Source organism: Lycorma delicatula, chromosome 3 (genome assembly GCF_047948215.1).
Source record: "Lycorma delicatula isolate Av1 chromosome 3, ASM4794821v1, whole genome shotgun sequence".
Classification (NCBI taxonomy): domain Eukaryota; kingdom Metazoa; phylum Arthropoda; class Insecta; order Hemiptera; family Fulgoridae; genus Lycorma; species Lycorma delicatula.
Window position 1 is genome coordinate 51,323,036 of NC_134457.1, and position 18,478 is coordinate 51,341,513.

Genomic DNA, 18,478 nt, shown 5'->3' on the forward strand with positions numbered 1-18,478 from the left:
TCAATAAAATAAAAACAAACTTTTCACGAAAATTCATTCAAATTATCTCCACTTCTGCAGCAAAGTAAATTATTAAGTTTCAAGGAGAAAAACAGGAAAACAGAGATAGTAAAAATACAACACATTGTACAACATTACCTCCTAACAAAGTTAACATAAAATATGCATGAAAGAACACTCTTTTATTTTGAATAGTTTGAATAGGATAGGATTGCTACGTAAACAAAATTAATATCGTAAAACTCAGTAACATTCAATAACCACCGAAATGTGACATTAAAAATAAAACTACAATGTAATACAAAAAAAAACTGATTATTAGAACTTGGAAATATTTTTTATTTTCAATTAATTGCATGAACAATGGTTCAATTATGTGGTTCTGAAACTTCATGCTACAAAATAGACTTGCAAAAACAATTAGATAGCATTTTAAAGTTAAATAACAAAGAATGTATCAGAACTACAAAAAAAAAAAAATTAAATTATATAAAATTTTTTAGTTCAAGTAGAATAACACAAATTCATACAGAATGCTAAGCCAAGAGATGGTATGCTGTGCTACGTTTTATAAGTTTGGTTTCACACTCATCGCTTAACTTCTGGTTCTTCTTTCCCATCTCAATTGCAGTACTGCTTCTGTTCTGCTACAGTGAAGGATCATTATTTAGTTTAAATGTTTTCCACATTTTTTTTTTTTTTTTAATATATTCTGAATAATGTTTGAATTGCTTAATAAAAGCATTTTATGTGAAAAAGAAATTAAAATCTAATTCTCAAAATATAAAAAAAAAAAATTAATAAATGTATACAACTAATAACATTTGAAAGTCAAACAAATCTGAATACTGCAATTTTTTTTTTACTCAACAACGTTCGAAACAAAACAATTGTCAAGATTTATGTTGTTATCCCTAAGTTACCTTTCTTATAACATAAACAATCAATGAATAAACATAAAAATTTTAATAATAAAACATGAATTAAAAGCTTAGTGTCAAATCAATAAAATTTACTAGTAAAATTAAAGAAATATAAAAATCAAAAAATCAATTATGAGTTGTAGGGCAGAATGTTCCTCTACATTTTTTTCTAAAAAGTAAAATTAAACCACTAAAAATGAAGTAAATTTTAATCTTTTTAAGTCTATTTCATTCTTTAAAGAATGTTTAAAATCATTTTTTTATAATACACATGAAACAAATTCAAAACAAAGCCTAAGCAACATTTCTGTGGCTATGTTCAACAATCCAGCAGTGCATCACAAAATATTCGTATAAGCATTATTTAAATGAACTTTATAAATGTTTGAAGAAAAAAAGATGGAAAAGTAGCCTAACCAAAAATCCAGAAAGACATACAGGTGGCCCAGGGAAACAGAAATTTTTAAAGTAGCAGTGGCAACCCTGAGAAGCTGGTAGAAAGGGGGGGGTGGCATTTTTCTGTGCACAACTACCTGCCGTTTAGTAATCATGGATCAGTGGGTTGGTACACAAAGTGCGTTTCCCGTGAAAGCATTTTACAAGAATGGTGACAGTGTGACTGCTGCTGAACGGGAATTCTGACATTACAATTCAGGATGTCATGGTCCCGTTACATCTTGCCACACCATCAAGGCATGGGTTGAGAAATCCAAAGAGATGGGTTTAGCTCTAAAAAAGAAACCAGCAGGAGGTCAACGAACTTAATGAATCCCAGAAAACATTGAAGCAGTTTAGACCTCAATTAGGAGCCCACAATGATCACCAAGGAAATACGCACAGCATTAATCCTAAACTGGTCCGCCAAATACTCCGCAGTGAATTGAAGTTTCACCCTTACAAAATTCAAGTTGTACAGGAATTGAAACCATCAGACTATGTGGTGCGACAACAATTCTGTGATAAAATGATTGAAAAGATTAATGACAACCCCAATTTTGTTGACAACCTTTTTATGCTGGATGAGGCTATTTCCATATCAGCGGGTATGTAAATAAGCAGAATTGCAGATATTGGGCAGCTGTAAATCCAATTGCTAGAACGACCATTACACAGCCAAAAGGTTACAATTTGGTGTGCCATATCAACGTAAGCTCTGATTGGGCCTTAGTTCTTTGAGAATGAGAGAATGAATGTAACAGTATTGTGAAAATATGTTGTTATGTTAAAAACTTTTCTGATCTTCATAATCCTTGGTTTCAGCAAGATGGAGCCATGGCCCATACTGCCAGACATTCAAGAGCTCTTTGGTAACCACGTAATTTCATGGTCTGGCAACATTCATTGGCCCCTAAGATCACCAGATTTGTCAGTTTTTCTTGTGAAGCCATCTCAAAAGTAGTGTACACCACTTGCCCAATGACACATGGTGAGTTAAAAATGAGGATTCCAAAAGAAATCACTGCAATTCACATGGAAGTGTTTCAAAGTGCCATGCAAAATCTCAGGAAAAGATTTTTGAAAGTACATGTTTGGAGTGTCGCTTTATATGGAAGTGAAACTTGGACAATCGGAGTATCTGAGAAGAAAAGATTAGAAGCTTTTGAAATGTGGTGCTATAGGAGAATGTTAAAAATCAGATGGGTGGAAGTGACAAATGAAGAGGTATTACGGCAAATAGATGAAGAAAGAAGCATTTGGAAAAATATAGTTAAAAGAAGAGACGGACTTATAGGCCACATACTAAGGCATCCTGGAATAGTCGCTTTAATATTGGAAGGACAGATAGAAGGGAAAAATTGTGTAGGCAGGCCACGTTTAGAATATGTAAAACAAATTGTTAGGGAATTAGGATGTAGAGGGTATACTGAAATGAAACGACTAGCACTAGATAGGGAATCTTGGAGAGCTGCATCAAACCAATCAAATGACTGAAGACAAAAAAAAAAGCAAAATCTCAGCATTCGCTTCCAGGAATGCATACATTTGAATGGCCATCATTTTATGAAGATCGTTTTTAGAAATTGACATTTTTTATGTTGGGACACTTAATGCAATTTACTTTTTGTTTTTAACAATTAAACTTGTAAATTCATTTTTTTACGTTTGTGAGAGTTCAAAATTTACAGTTTCCTTGTACTACAACATGTGTAGCTTAATTTATTTTTCTGTATATGCAAGCAAATTTAAAAGGGCTATTATTCTTTAAGCAACTAGCCCAGCAAATCTTAGAACACACAATCTGTGTTGATCGACCTTACCAAAGAGAATGTTATCAACTAGAGCAGACACAGAATGAATTTGGGAGCCTCCTCCCAGAGTAAAATCAAAATTACATTAAAATTTATCCAGGAAATAGTTAATCTACGTTTATAATAATATGTATGTTTAATATGTATGTTTATTTGTAATTAATCAAATTCAGCAGAGTTTAACTAATTATATTCTTGAGTATTGAGATTAAATAGGGTAACTGTAATATATATATTCACACCTATTTATATCTGCCATTAAGTACAGCTACCAATTAAGGTTTTCCCTTGAAGACAGACACACAAACGTAAATTTGTGAAATATTTACCCTCTATAGGTGAATATTTATTGAAGTAAACTAAAAAGTTAAAATTACCAAGACTTCTTCATTCATAGCTGTTCCGAAGAAAATTCATGAGTTTATAATTAAGTAAATGTAAATGAAACAAAACTGGATTTTTTTTCTATCATGGTGTTTTTTACGAATGGATATGAATCAGTATTTCTAACCGAGATACAAGTATAAAGATGGAGTTAAAAATAAAAAGAAAATCTACAATTTTAAATTATTTTAACCAGTGAAACTGATCAAAATAAATAATAAAACTGTAACATCAGATCTCTCAGTGACTACTGGTTAAATTACCTATATATTATATTCCATAAAAACTATTTCACTTGGTTTTTCAGTAAAATAAAATTTTTAATTGTTTACAAACACCTTAACATATATCAAAAATCTGCTCCATTACAATTACCAGAAAAAATTTTAATTTAAAAAATAAGTAATAATTTGGGCAGAGAAATCAATCATTACTACACGCTTTTGCATTATCCCAACCTTGCTGGAAGTCTATTATGGATTGGAGACAACATTCTTAACTGTTAATTTCAATTATGTTTTAAATCATTACTTCATTAATGAAGTACTTACGTCATGAATTTTGGTTCAACACCTATCAACATTAAATCTAATAAATGGAAGATTATTTACAACCTGATAAGTGAGAGTTTCATTTTCAAAAAGGAAAAGAATTTGAGCAGTTACTATAAACAAAATATAAAAAGTGAACTCAATTACAGAAGCATAATATTTAAATAACAACAAAGATAAATGAAATTAAATCTGAAACAAATAGGCACAAGTTGTTATCTCTTGGCAAAATTTAAATATTATTAATAATTATACTAAGACAACAAGTAATAATCAGAATGATGTAATTAAATTACTATCTAAATATTAATAAAATTAAGCACTAGATGTTTTTTTTTTTTTTTAATTTAACAAAACATGCTTGTAATCTTTGAACAATTTTGAAGATGTTAATGTATACATCTCAACACATTAAGAATTTATTCCAACTAATCCAAAACACACTGTCAGGAATGTTCTGAACTATTTTTTATACCTTACATTACAAAATTACAAAAAAAAAGCCAGTAAGAGCTTTGTCAATTTATGAATTATACAGAGTGAGTCAAAAGTACGGAAATCCCTCAACAACTTTAAAATTGTTCCAGACAGAATACTGTAATATTCAGGATAAGGTATCAGACAACTACTTTACCTTTTGACAAGAAATTGAATTGCAACCTCTTCTTCAGGAGTGGCCCAGGGGCTGTAACCCAAATATTTTAAATGTTAACACATTTTGTGTGATAGATTATTTTAAAAGTCTCTTTAAGACAAGAAAGATAGTATAAATAAAAAGTAGGTATGATGTCTGTACCCAAAATAATAACTTGGATTTTTTTAAAAATGACATTGATAATTTAAGGAACTATTAACCCAAATAAATAAATTTATAAAAATTTGATTGAATGGATATTATTGAATAAATTTATTTAAAAAAAATATTATTTATTAAGAATAATGCCTGCTTATTTACTTACATTTCATTTTAATAAATGTTTGAAATTTCCTCCTTCTGTTGTTTGACAGTGTGCCAGTCAGTTTTAAAAGGATGATACTGCATTATTCAATGATTGCCCAGTGATATTTTATGCTGAATCTTGAATTCTGTTTTGTAAATTGTCGATATCCTGGAGCTTATTATGATAAACAATACTTTTTACTTAGCTCCATAGAAAGTAATCCAATGGTAACAAGTAGGGTAAGGAGATCTCGCAGGCCATTCTATTTGACCCCTTCAGCTAATCCATCCTCCAGGAAAATATGCATTTCAAATTCCCCACACCTGAAGACTGAAATGAGAAGGGCACCATCTTGTTGAAACCAAATGTTTTAGAAGTTGGGGTCAACAACGTTTGAATGTTTGGAATGATATGGTTGAGAAGCAAAACCCTCATATTTCACTGCATTTAAATTTCCATCAATAAAAATATAGGCCCTATTAATCATCCAGCAATTATTAATATCCATGTACCTGCCAGTATATTTACTTTGATTGGATACTGTTTATGTGCCTTACGATACCAGTGTAGATTAATATCAGTCCAATATCAACAATCATGACAATTTATACTGCCATTAAAAAATGTGCCCTCATCACTAAAAACTTTGTCGTTTAATAAATCACACTGTTTATCATAATTTTTTTAGAACTGAAGTCTTCGATCATAATCATCTTCATTAAGTTCTTGCACCAGATGAATTTTGAAAGGTTTGAAATTTTCACTTTTTATTGTTTTAATCACTGAACATTGGCTAATGTGTTCTCAGCTGGTGTTCAAGTCGAGGAATGAGGATTCTCAATAGATTCTTGCATAATTTCAAACAATTTATTATTATCTGTAGCAGATTTAGGCCACCCTGGTTTACCCCTATGCTCCCTGTTTCTTCATATCATTTGATGGTTTTTGAAACTGTACCTTTTGAAATAGGGTTACGATTATTAAATGTTGCATTGAACAATTCACAAACTTCATTATATGACGTAATTCTATCACCAAAACCCATCATCATTAAAAGTGTCATCTCCTGTTAACTAAGTGACATGTTGATTGCAATGTTAACAGGTAGCATAGAGAAAATTAATTCAGTAAAAAATAATTACAAAAAAAGGTAAAAAAGATGTAAATTAAAAATGCTTACAAGTGTTGTAAAGGTGGACAAAATCAATTAGACAACTGAACATAATAAATTTTCATAAGATACTAACAGTGTAGTAATGAAACACTCTAAATGGAATATTACACATCAATGAAGTAAGCTTCATTTTTGCAACAATCATAAGAGAACATCAATGAACATCCGATCAGCATTTTTATTTATTTAGTCAATAAATTGGAAAAATACCATCTTTTAAAAATAATTTTTTTTTTAAATTTAAATAAAACTTAAAATAGATTTTAATTAGAATAAACTTTAAGTCAATTTAATTTCTTTTTAATTAATTTTATTTTTTGAACTTATTAAATTTAGTAATTTTACATCAAACTTTATCCCACTACTGTTTTGGGTACAGACATCATATCAACTTTTCATTTATACCATTTTTCTTGTATTAAAGATACCTTTAAAATGATCATCACAAAAAGGGTGTTTGAGCCCCCCAAAAAAAGAGTTGAAATTCTATTCGTCAAAGGTAAAGTAGTTGGCCGCTGCCTTATCCTGAAAGTTACAGTATTCTATCTGGAACAGTTTTTAAGTTGTTGAGAAGTTTCCATTCTTTTGACTCGCTTTGTTTAAATCTATAATGAACAAATTAATGCTACTTGCCGGAGGTGAATTAGCTTCTCCACTGGAGCTCTGCGATAATTTTGCAACAGGAACTCGCTGATCATCGAACTCATTAGCTACAGTAGGCGTTGCTGGGAAATATATAGGTGGAGGTAAATTAAGAACAAGTTCTCCTGCTGTATTTATATCAAAATCAACAGGCAAAATACTAGGATGTTGATGTAGTTGAACATTCAGTTCTGATAATGAATCCTGCAAAAAAAAAATCTCATCAACATAAAAAATAAAAAAAAAAAATTAAAATAAAATATAGTAGGTTAACTGGACATATTACCCAGTGTGTAAATATGAAACTGGAATTTTTGTATACAAAATACACATATACTGTATGAAAATGGTAAAAAATATTTTATTCAAAATATTGTCCATTGCTAGCTATATATTTTACCCTTTCTCTCTGACAATTTATGAATGCCGCGCCAAAAAAGCTGTTGCTCTTTTGAGGAAAACCAGTCATTGAGCCATTTTCATAGGAAGTGAAGCGCTGATCAGCAAATGCATGTCCCATTGATGCAAATAAATAGTAACTGGACAGAGCCAAATCTGGTAAGCCGCATGCGAAAGTATTTCCCAACTGAATGCAATTGTTTCCTTGACCGGTTTTGCTGTGTGTGATGGTGCATTATCATGAAGCAAACTCACTTTGTTGCCTTTTTTGATATTCTGGTTGTTTTTTATGCAATGCTTGATTCAAATCGATCATTTGTTATCGGTAGCGTTCAGTATTGACGGTTTTGCTAGGTTTTAGCAGCTCATAATAGATCACACCCTTCTGATCCCACCAAACAGTGCATTGTCTTCTTTCCATAGCGATTTGGCCTTGAAATTAATGATTTGCCTGGAGTTACCCATGATCTTTTAAGCTTAGGATTCTTGAAATAAATCCATCTACTTTTCATCACCTGTCACAATTTAATGGAGAAATGACTTTCTTTTGTACCTGGTGAGCAGCATTTCACAAGTGGTTTTTCAGTCTTCTTGCTGTCTTTCATTCACTTCACGTGAAACCCATTTTCCCATCATCTGGATCTTTCCCATGGCTTTCAAACATATAAAGACGACTTCTCATGTTACATTTAATTGATCCGCGAGTTATTGTTACGTTTGAGCATCATCCTCATCCAACGATGCTTGCAATTCCCTGTCTTCAAACTTTTTTGGTGATCTTCCACGTTCATCATTTCTCATATCAAAATCACCACCTTTGAATTTTTTAACCACTCAAAGCACTGTGATTTATCAAGAGCATGCTCACCGTAAGCTTTGACAAGCATTTAATGCTATTCTGCAGCAGTTTTCTTTAAATGGTAACAGAAAATCAATGCTGTCTGCAAATCATAGTTTGTAGGTACAAAACTCTACATGTTCAACGCTAATTAAAACTACGCTTTTGTATGAAACTTGTACTGTTGTGAGTTGAAAATTATTGTCAACTGTCAAAGAAAGAAAATGGCGCCAATGATGCGGTTGGACGGTAACTACATTGACAACTAGGGCCATCTATGGGCAAATTCCGATTTCCTATTTACTCACCTGTGTTTAGGAAAAGTATGTAATTTTGTGGGAAAAATTCACAAGCACATTCAGCAATAAACTGTAGGTTTTAACCAAAACTTATAAATAACTTAAAATTAGTAAGCTTTAAGTTTTCTTAACAAAAAGTGACTGAAAAAATTCAGCTGGTCATAATCTGCACACCCATATCTTGACGTTCACATTATGCGCGTGCAGAATCTTTATTCAAAGGAAAATGCCAATGCGTTGGAACTTTGATTATACTTAAGATTATTTCTAAATTTTAAATATATCTGAATCAATTAAATGTATACCGATTTTTATATAGGTTAAGTAGTTTATTTTTTGAACGCTAGGGATGTGCAGTTAAGAAACATATTCAGACAAATTTATGAAATGCACAGCCAAAATGTAATGCTAGAACTAGTTTGTAATGGGATAAAACTGGAGGATCAATAAGAACCAAGAGAAGCATGATAAAGCTCTACATGGATGACCATCTGCAGTGAATATGGTATATACTGTCAAAAAATGGTTTGTACAGACTGACAATCACAATCTAAATTTTTTATCTTAGTTATGTAACATTTTCTATTGCTGAACATAAAAACATATAAAAGTGAAAATTACTGCACATTAAAATTTGATTATATTAATAAAAGTGTAATAAGACTTCTTACAAATTGTTCTTTATAAAAATTTCAAAAAAGTAGTTATTTGCAACTGTCACACATCATCATGAATCATCAAAAAAGTGTGTTCATGTTGCTCACAGAGAAACATAAAAACAAGAATCTTTACAAGTGCACTGACATATCTACCATGTCACTGAGAAGAAAGAAACAAAAAGTTGAGCTACTGAGTCAGCAGTTGAGATTTGAGTTTTATGTAAAATCGCACCTGAATTAAAAAAGAGGCAAAATAATGGAAGTATATCAACCAACTGTTTCAAATTTATTTTTTCCACAAATTACACTTAAGTTGTAAATACAGTAGTGCATCATCACACTTTGACTTGGGAGAATTGAAATGTGCTCAAAATCAAGTCTTCTAATTAGTGGATTGTAAGAGGACCCAAATTCTACTTCTCTGTATTTCCACTTTTATAAAAAGATATAGAAGTTACTGCTACATTTAAGACGGAAATAATCTAGTGAATATGGGTAAAAACAGAATCTCCACTTTGGTATCAACTGTACTACAAAAAATGACTACACAGAAAAATATTAATGAGAGTAATAAAATTATACACTTGAGTATTTCTACAAAAAGATAAACTTCTGGTTCCATTGAGCAAAAGTTTCCAAAACATCAAATGTGATTCTTTCAAACTGCATTACAAAAAATGAAATACAAACAAATCATACTTAAAAAATTAAAGAAAGAATGTATAGTTCACAAACACTCAAGTGATTGATAATGAAAAAAAATTTAATCTTAAAGTTGTTTTTTTATTGTTTTTACAGTTTAACTGATATTAAGGTGTATCTGTCAACATCACTACTTTATTTTTCCAATGAGTAAAAATATTTTACTCATTGAAAAAATAAAGGTGAGATTGGCAGATTCACCTATATATGCAATGCATTCACTAACTACACCTATCTTATAAATCAAAATAGAATTGTCCTTTTCCCATGAAATTCTTTTCATAAAAAAACTTATCTAAGGTTTCTATGCTAGTTCATAAACATGTCATATAATACAGTTTTCAGTTCAATAAGAAATAAAAGTACAAACCTGGATAGTAACAATGCTCCTGAATATTGGATTTTCCAAGGATGATATAAGTAAATTGAGATCATCACTTGTCTGAGCTTGTAATTTAGGATCATCACTTTGGTTGATCGTCAACTGAATGTGTTCAAGTAGCTGAAGAGCTGTAGATATATCTGGAAAAAAATTACATTTAAACATTATTCACCACTTTTAAAATGCATACTAATGACAGAATACAGCATACATGTCCATCTATTTCGAATGAGATGAATGCTGAAGCAAATAAATTTCATATATAATATAGTCTATGACTATTTACTACTCAAAGTTATTCAACAAATCATTCAATATATGAAAATATACTAATAATATTTTTTTTCAATCCAACAAAGAAACAATGAAAAATGGCTAAGTGAAATTAAATGAAATAAGACTTGTCAAAGAATGATTCCAAAAGAGTTTGGAGAGAAAACCCAGCAAAGATCTACTAAGTTTATAGTTTTTTTTTTTTTTTATTGTACAATTATCTGCCTTTCTTAGCTTCATCATAATTACATTTTTTTTCATTAAATTAAATAAATTTTCAAGTTTTTTAATTTTTTTTTTCATGTTGACATGTTTCAGTTATATTCCATTTTAAAAGTTTGCTGTACTCAGTGAGTTAGAAGGTAGATAATTATAATCTACATAAAAATTATGATGATCTTAGGAAAAAAATATTTTTATAATAATTTTAGGTATTTTAAGTTTGTGGTGGTTGGCAAAGTCATTGTCAATCAACTATTATAACACTGTTCAGTGAAACAGCTGAACCTTAGTTAAAATTAAATAGAAAATACTTTAAAATGAATTCTAATGCTAATGTTAAGCCTTAATTTATTGTACTACCACCAGGTTGATTGTCTCGAGACAAAAATCCATTAGTTGAAAAGTAATTGTACAAGGTATAATTATGCCTGATTAGTTCAATATAACCTCAACAAAAAAATAAAAAATAATTTTGATAATAATAATAATTAAACTAAGTAACTTCAAAATTTCTTTAGACCTTTAAACAGTCACTAGTAATTTTGATAAGGAATAAACAACGTGCTTCCAATACAATCCTGAAACCTTGCAAAAAGTCTGTACTTAATAGTAAGTACAAATGTTAATGAATTTATTTGCATTTTATCTCAGCGCACACAATAATTTAAGTAAAACAATAGTCTCAAAACAATGAAGTCTTTAACCTTGGATAAGGCTAAATAATCAATAACCAAAAAAAAAATTACCAACAAAATATTTGACAAAGACACCATATGATTTTAGATAAAGAAACTATTACAATACAAGAAATTTTAATATACTAAGACATCCAAAAATAAATGTAAAGCTCAGTTCGATAATTATACAGCAAAAAGGCAGTCACAATAAATAACAGTATGAAAGCACTAAGTATTGTTGTTTTTTTTATGGCTTGACAACTGAAACCATAAAACACTTCAATAGTTTTCTTCAAGCAGCATTATCATCTCAGTTATTCTTTCAGTAAATTGAAGAATCTTTTTAAATGAAAGCCAAATAGTACTGTACATTAGCTATTTTTCATATCATATTTTTCCTAGTACATTAAGCATCTAAATATGATTTATATTATAAATCATATTTATAATATTATAAATTAATAATCAGAGAAAAATGAAGGAGAATATTAACTGTCAGTCTTTTAATGTTGAATGACTTTAGTTTCATCCAGCTGATTAGGTTAAAATACCACAAAATTAATAAAAAATCTATTTATTCCATTAATAATACAATGTTAAACAAGTAAAATACAAACATAATAATAGTAAAGTAAAATGCAGTTAAATTACAGGTTAATTTATAGTCATTATCAAGTATGAAATGATCCAAGGATCAATTTCTAAATTGATAAATTTCATTATAAACAAATTTATTCTCTAAACTTAATAAATATTTTTTATTTCTCTTAAACTATATCTTGTACTACTTCACTATATAATCGCCACATGAATTACGACATTTATTGTAGTGATACAGCTTCAATATACCTTCATCATATTTTTCTGCCACCAGTCCATTTAGCCACTGATTAACAGCACTTTTAAGTTCATCATCACCCGCGAATCGCATCCCACTCAAAAATTATTTCAATTTCCTAAATAAATAGTAATCAGACGGAGCTAAGTCTGGACTATGTGGTGGGTGATCGTAAATCTCCCATCCAAATGTTCTCAGTAAATCTCACATCGGACCCTCAACATGTGGACATGCATTATCATGCAGCCGGATGACACCATCGGTCAGTCGCCCATGTACCAATTTTGAATGGTGTGCCATAACTTACGTAGAATTTTACAGTAGACTTCTGCATTTATAGTCATTCCATATGGCATGAAATCGATCAGCAGTAAGACAAACCTATCCCAAAAGACTATGGCCATCAGTTTGCGTCCAAATAGCTGAGGCTTGATCTTTGTTGGTCTGATTGGTGATTGAGGATGATGCTATTCACTTGACAGCCATTTTCTTTCTGGTGTGTAATACAAAATCCTGTTTCATTACTGGTAACAGTTGAATTAAAGAACTCATCACCTTTTTCTGTGTAACGCATCAAAAATTCCAAAGCAGATACCGTTCAGATTTTTTTGTGACATTCCATCAAAGCATGTGGCACCCAACGTGCACAAACCTTTCTGAAGCCTAAACAGTCATGAAAATGTGACCGATAACAGTTCTTCAAACATCAGGAAAAAGAAGGGCCAAGTCGGAAATCGTTGAGTGACGATCTTCTCTGATTTCATCATCCATGCGTTTCAACAAGTTCTTGACGATTATCGAGGGTCTCTCCAAACAATCTTCATTGTGCACATTAATTCTGTTACTTGAAAACCTTTCACACCATTTTCAGACATTTCTTTCATTCATTACATCATCACCATACACAGCAAGCAACTGCCTATAAATTTCAGCCGGTTTAATGTTTTGATGGTTTAAAAAACATGACTCCATATATTTCACAGTCAGTAGCAACATCGATTTCCCTATTCATTTTATAACATGGTAACTCAGAGGTAATCAAAGATACTACAACACGACAACTTACAGAGAACAATACATGTGTACATTATTAGCATGGCCATGAACGACAGGTTTACCAATCTTAAGGACAGAAATTTCCAAATGGTCTTTACATTAAAGATATCCCTCACATATAATAGCACACCTCTGTTGCAGCTTAATCTGCAGTATTTTTTTAATAGCAAATTTATTTACAACACTTATTTCAATCTTAAAAAAAGAAAAAAAAATTAAGATAAGAAAATTGAACAATCTTTGTCAGACCAACTCATTTTATTAATAAATTGAAATGCGGGTCTAATATAAACTGATAAGCAAAGGCCAAATAAAGATAAAGAAAAAATGTATTACAATCCCCAATCTAGCATCCCTGTCGCGGCTTTGCCAGCACTATACAATACTTTTTTTAAGCTCTGGGACCACCACTAAGTATTGCTTCGGAGGATGAGATGAATGATAATTTTTGTAGCATGTGAAAATGCCATTCCTGACTGGGATTCAAACCCAGGATCTCTGGATGAAAGGCTAAGACACTACCACTCGCGCCATGGAGGCCAGCACTATATGATTACTTGCGTTTCCTATCATCGTTAGGGAACATTTAGCCGATCATGGCTTGCTTTGCTCGCCCTTACTAGGTCAGAGGGTTCTCCTCTAGGACCATTAAACTCATGCTTGTATTCATTAAACTCATGCTTGTGAGAGCAATAATGCTAAATAAAAATTAAAGCCTATTACAAACACCACTAGGAAGTGACCGTACTTCATTTCTCATTTCTTTTTTTAATATTTTAATTTATTTTATTTTATGTTTTTCAGTCAAGTAACCAGAGGCAGGTGCAGCCAGCTGCATTGCACATACAGTAACAGTGGTTGTGTTGGTCAAGCTGTTGTGCTGTATACTATCCCACCCTTAAAAAATCAAAATTCAAAAAACCTGCAAATGTTTTTAAGATATTTATCTGAAAAGTATTTGCAAGTTCCAATCTAGTGAATACATCATTTAGTACAGTTGGAAATGGGGGAAATTTGCAACTCTTATTCATATTTCTTTACCTTTCTTCAATCTTTTCAACGTCGAATTTTGAAAAATCTAAAAATTGGTTTTTAAATATTTACATGAAAATTAGACACACCAAAATTCAAGTTAATATCATCAATTGTTATGAAGAAATTAAAAAATTGTAAATTTTGATGTTACTCCATTTTAACCCTTTAAATTAAGAATTTAAAGAAATCCTGTCTTAGTGTGCACTGACACCTTAAGAACAACATGTATACAACTTTTCAGTACTTTACTTCCATTACTGTTTGCTGGGCGGTGATAAATAAGTGAGTCAGTCAGGACAAGTTGCTTTTATAGGTACAGATATAAAAATATATTAAAACAATAGTAATATGAGTATAATCATTTAGTACCCTCCACTGGAGATCAGGCTGAAGAGTAAATCATTAGTTACTCATTAATTGGGTGGCCTGAATTCACCCATTAATTAGGATTAGGTGGCATCTTAACCACTAGTTTGGCTTTCTGTGCAATCCCTGTGTAGCAAATCAATTCCTAGAGTAGTTCCACAGACAAATAATTTTCATTCCTGATGGAATGAAAATAACAACCCAATTCTATGGAACTTGCCCATCAAGGAATAAATAAATAAATAAAATTTATATAAATTTAGTATTTAAAAATATTAAAATTAAAAATGTATGTATGTGTGGCCACATACCATGATAATTATTATAACTGGGTTCATACAAATTAACAGTTTTATTTTAACAATAAATAGAAGCATTAAAAATGTTCTTTATATTTTTTATTTATTTTCATACTATCAACAATTGTAATAGTTAATAGATGATATTACTATTACCTTGTACACAACTTTTTTCCTCAATGAGTAACTAACATTTATTACTAACACAGATTCTAACTTTACATAACAAAAACATTTTTCTATAATTTTTCAATCATAGTTATAATTTATTCTTACGAACTGAAATAAAAACAAGGAAAATGTATTGTTATTACATCAGTTATTGTATTCTGACATAAATTATTCAAAATATGTAAAAAAAGCCAGCTTCTGAAGAACAACAATTGCAGTCTGCTCCAAAGCTCTATAATCACCTGATAAGTTACATATTAAAAATAAACATTTCTCAATGTTATAATATTAATACTAGAATAACATCTATAATAAAATTTTATTCTTACCTGCATTTAGAGGCATCTTAATGTCATCAATATTTATCAAATCCAGTTACAGAGCATGTCGCCTGAAACATATTTATATTATTTAACATTCTTCAAAATCAGACAATTTCTATTGATTAAAACACTGTAAATCATAATTAATTATATCATCTGTTGTGTATAGATGACCATTTCATAATGTTGTTTTCACATTGTTCAATAAAAAAAAAAAAAAAAATTATACCTTTCATTGTTCAGAAAAAGTATACCTTTCATCTTCTATTAAGAACAAATAGTTCAAAACCATAATTAGTATCCATATATCCATATATTAGTAACCATAGTAAGTATCAAAACCATAATTTATGTACTGAAAGGGTCAAAAAATGAAAAATAGAACATCAATAAGTGTAATCATCTGAACACTCAACTGTATGCATAGTTTTATGTGATCAAAGCACATTAATACAAAGTGGAAAGAATAATTATTTTGAAAACCACTGTTTCCATACTACAGTGTTTTTCCTGTAATTGTAATTTTTGAAATAATGAAGCAAGTGATATTTAATTAGCACTGTCTAACAAGGAGGATAAATTCTCACTTTAACTACTATGAACAGTAGTTATTTTTATGGAAAATACAATAATTAGTCGCAGCAAACCAACAATTCAAAATAATTTCCTAACAAAGGAAACACTTTAATTTCAAATTTACAGTTTAAAAATATTATAATTCATACCACAAAATTAAAGCCTGATCTTTCCTTAAATGATTCTGCTAAAAAATTAATAGTTATTTTAAACTTGTTTGATAAAACAAGAAACATGTTAATGTCATATAAAAAAAAAATATTATGTGGACACAAGACTTCCTTATACACCTATTAAATAGATACACATTTTTTTAAAATGAAAAATATACATAAAATTTTATTTCACTAATAACATATGATTTTTTCATATTTTTTTTTTTTTTTTATTGTTATTGAATTATTATTTATTGTAATTTTTTTATAATGAGAGGTTAATAGTTATTAATAAATCAATATATTTAAATTAAAAGAAAAAGTTGAAAAATAAAAGAAATGAAGTCGGATTCGAACCAATCTTCTTGTAAGATCCAAATATATTATTAATTAAAATTTTATTTGGCTATAACCCTGGAACCAATGAAAATGGTTCCACTTATCATATATCATTAAAAAGCTCTCAATGAGAGCTTATTACTGCAGTTAAAAAAGGTCAAAATCCAAATTTTTTGGATTTTGGGCTTTTTTGGACATTTCTGGTCAAGTTGATTGCAATCAAACAGGGAGGTGCAAAACTAGATGTTACAACAGTCCTAAATCCAAAATTTCAACATTCTATGGCTAATAATTTTTGAGTTTTGAGGGATACAAACGCACGTACAGACATCACGCTGAAATTAGTCAAAATGGATTCAGGGATGATCAAAATAAATATTTCCGTCAAAATCTGAAAACTGAATTTTTTTGCGATTACAATACTACCTTGTATGAAGTAGAAGTAAAAAATCATAAAAGTTATATTTCTTTGCATCTTTGTGGGAATCCAATGTTCATTAACTTCAATAAAACTATTCTAAAAATATATGCAGCTATTGCCATAACCATAATAATTTTAGATGAAACGACATTGGGTGACTCCCACAACCAACATGGTCGTGCTGAAGAATAATAATATCCCGTGTCAGGTTCAACAGGGTCTTTGTTTAAATAATACCTTCTTAAATTTGTTTACAGGAAGAGACAGAATCAAGAATACATTTATATTTCAATAAAATAACAGCTAGTCCCCTTAAAATGGCTAGTATGCTTTATACTGAAGAAAGACTAGATCTGGTACTACAGAAATAGATAAAATTGTTATAGCAATGGAGTCACATGACTAAATTTTTTTAATGAATTTCTTTTTAACAAACTTCAAAAAAGAATGAGATTTTCAATCAAACTAGCTTTTTTAGCCTTACTACTCTTTACCAGAAAGTGAATAAAAACATCATTATTTATATAAATTATTTACCTCACTTATTAGAAAAAAAGCCTTGATCACAGTCTTTTAATAAAATATAAACACAAACTGTATATTGAATTACTATCATAGTGTTCATTTTTTATATTTGTAACTTTATGGTAATAATAATTGTGTCATCAAAATAATGAGAAATTACCAGAATTGCTGTCAAATAACTATCTGACTAGAAAATATGGTCTGATTACCTTAGTGACTCCACCCAGATATTTTAATAATAAATATTTAAACTGAGCACTTTCTATAAGTAACCCCAACCAATGAATAGGTAAATACAAAAATGTTCACATAATTCTTCTGATAAGTGTTTCTGTTAATTTTAAGATTTGATTGTTACTTGCTTACAGGATGTGTATCATGAAGAGAAGTATTATGTATTTTTCAAGTGTATGATTCAAAGGAGCAGTCAGCTTAATATTGAAATCAATACTCTCCACCCATATTCTCAAAAGCTAAAGAAAATTATTTATGCAAAATCTTAAGCTAATATAACTGGTTGGTGAAAAATTGTGATTTATTAAAAGAAAGAAAACAAATATGCAAAGGCAAACAATATAAGTTCAAAATTAAAAAGAAAACTATCTGAAAAAACTTGAAAATAGTTTGGAACAAACCTTCCAATCAGTTACTGCAGCCTAATAACCTAATAATCTAACCACCTTTAGGTACTTTCATATTTTTCAGTATACATCTTCAATCAAATATAAAAAATTATTTTCCACATAAAAAATTCAATTAAAACAGCAAATCATGCATAAAAATTACTTAATATAGCATGATTTAAAATAATAATTGAAGAATAAAACATCAGAGAAAACTCACTAACATGCTGTTTTATACTGTTCATTTTAAACATTTATTAATATATTTTACATATTGGTCAAGGTTAGAGAGCATAGTTAATGCCAAATGAGCAATAATGGATTGGAAAATGTACTTGAGAGAAGAGTGTGTACTGAACAGTTATTAAAAAAACACAAAACAGGTAGGTGGTCCAGAAATGACAGTAGAAATAGATGAGTCCTCATTTTCAAAAAG

The 18,478-nt window shown here is 29.8% G+C and overlaps 1 protein-coding gene across 1 annotated transcript in view; it reads right to left on the reverse strand.

The window, feature by feature from the left end:
* Positions 1–18,478, reverse strand: part of LOC142321587 (multiple PDZ domain protein-like) — a 1,133,813-nt gene that overhangs the window by 1,109,687 nt on the left and 5,648 nt on the right. The window contains exons 2-4 of the mRNA XM_075359801.1: positions 15,410–15,471; positions 10,132–10,283; positions 6,856–7,068 (exon numbers count right to left, since the gene is read on the reverse strand). Coding sequence (XP_075215916.1) covers positions 6,856–7,068; positions 10,132–10,283; positions 15,410–15,425 — 381 coding nt within the window. The 5' untranslated portion in view covers positions 15,426–15,471. The remainder of the gene's footprint in view (positions 1–6,855; positions 7,069–10,131; positions 10,284–15,409; positions 15,472–18,478) is intronic.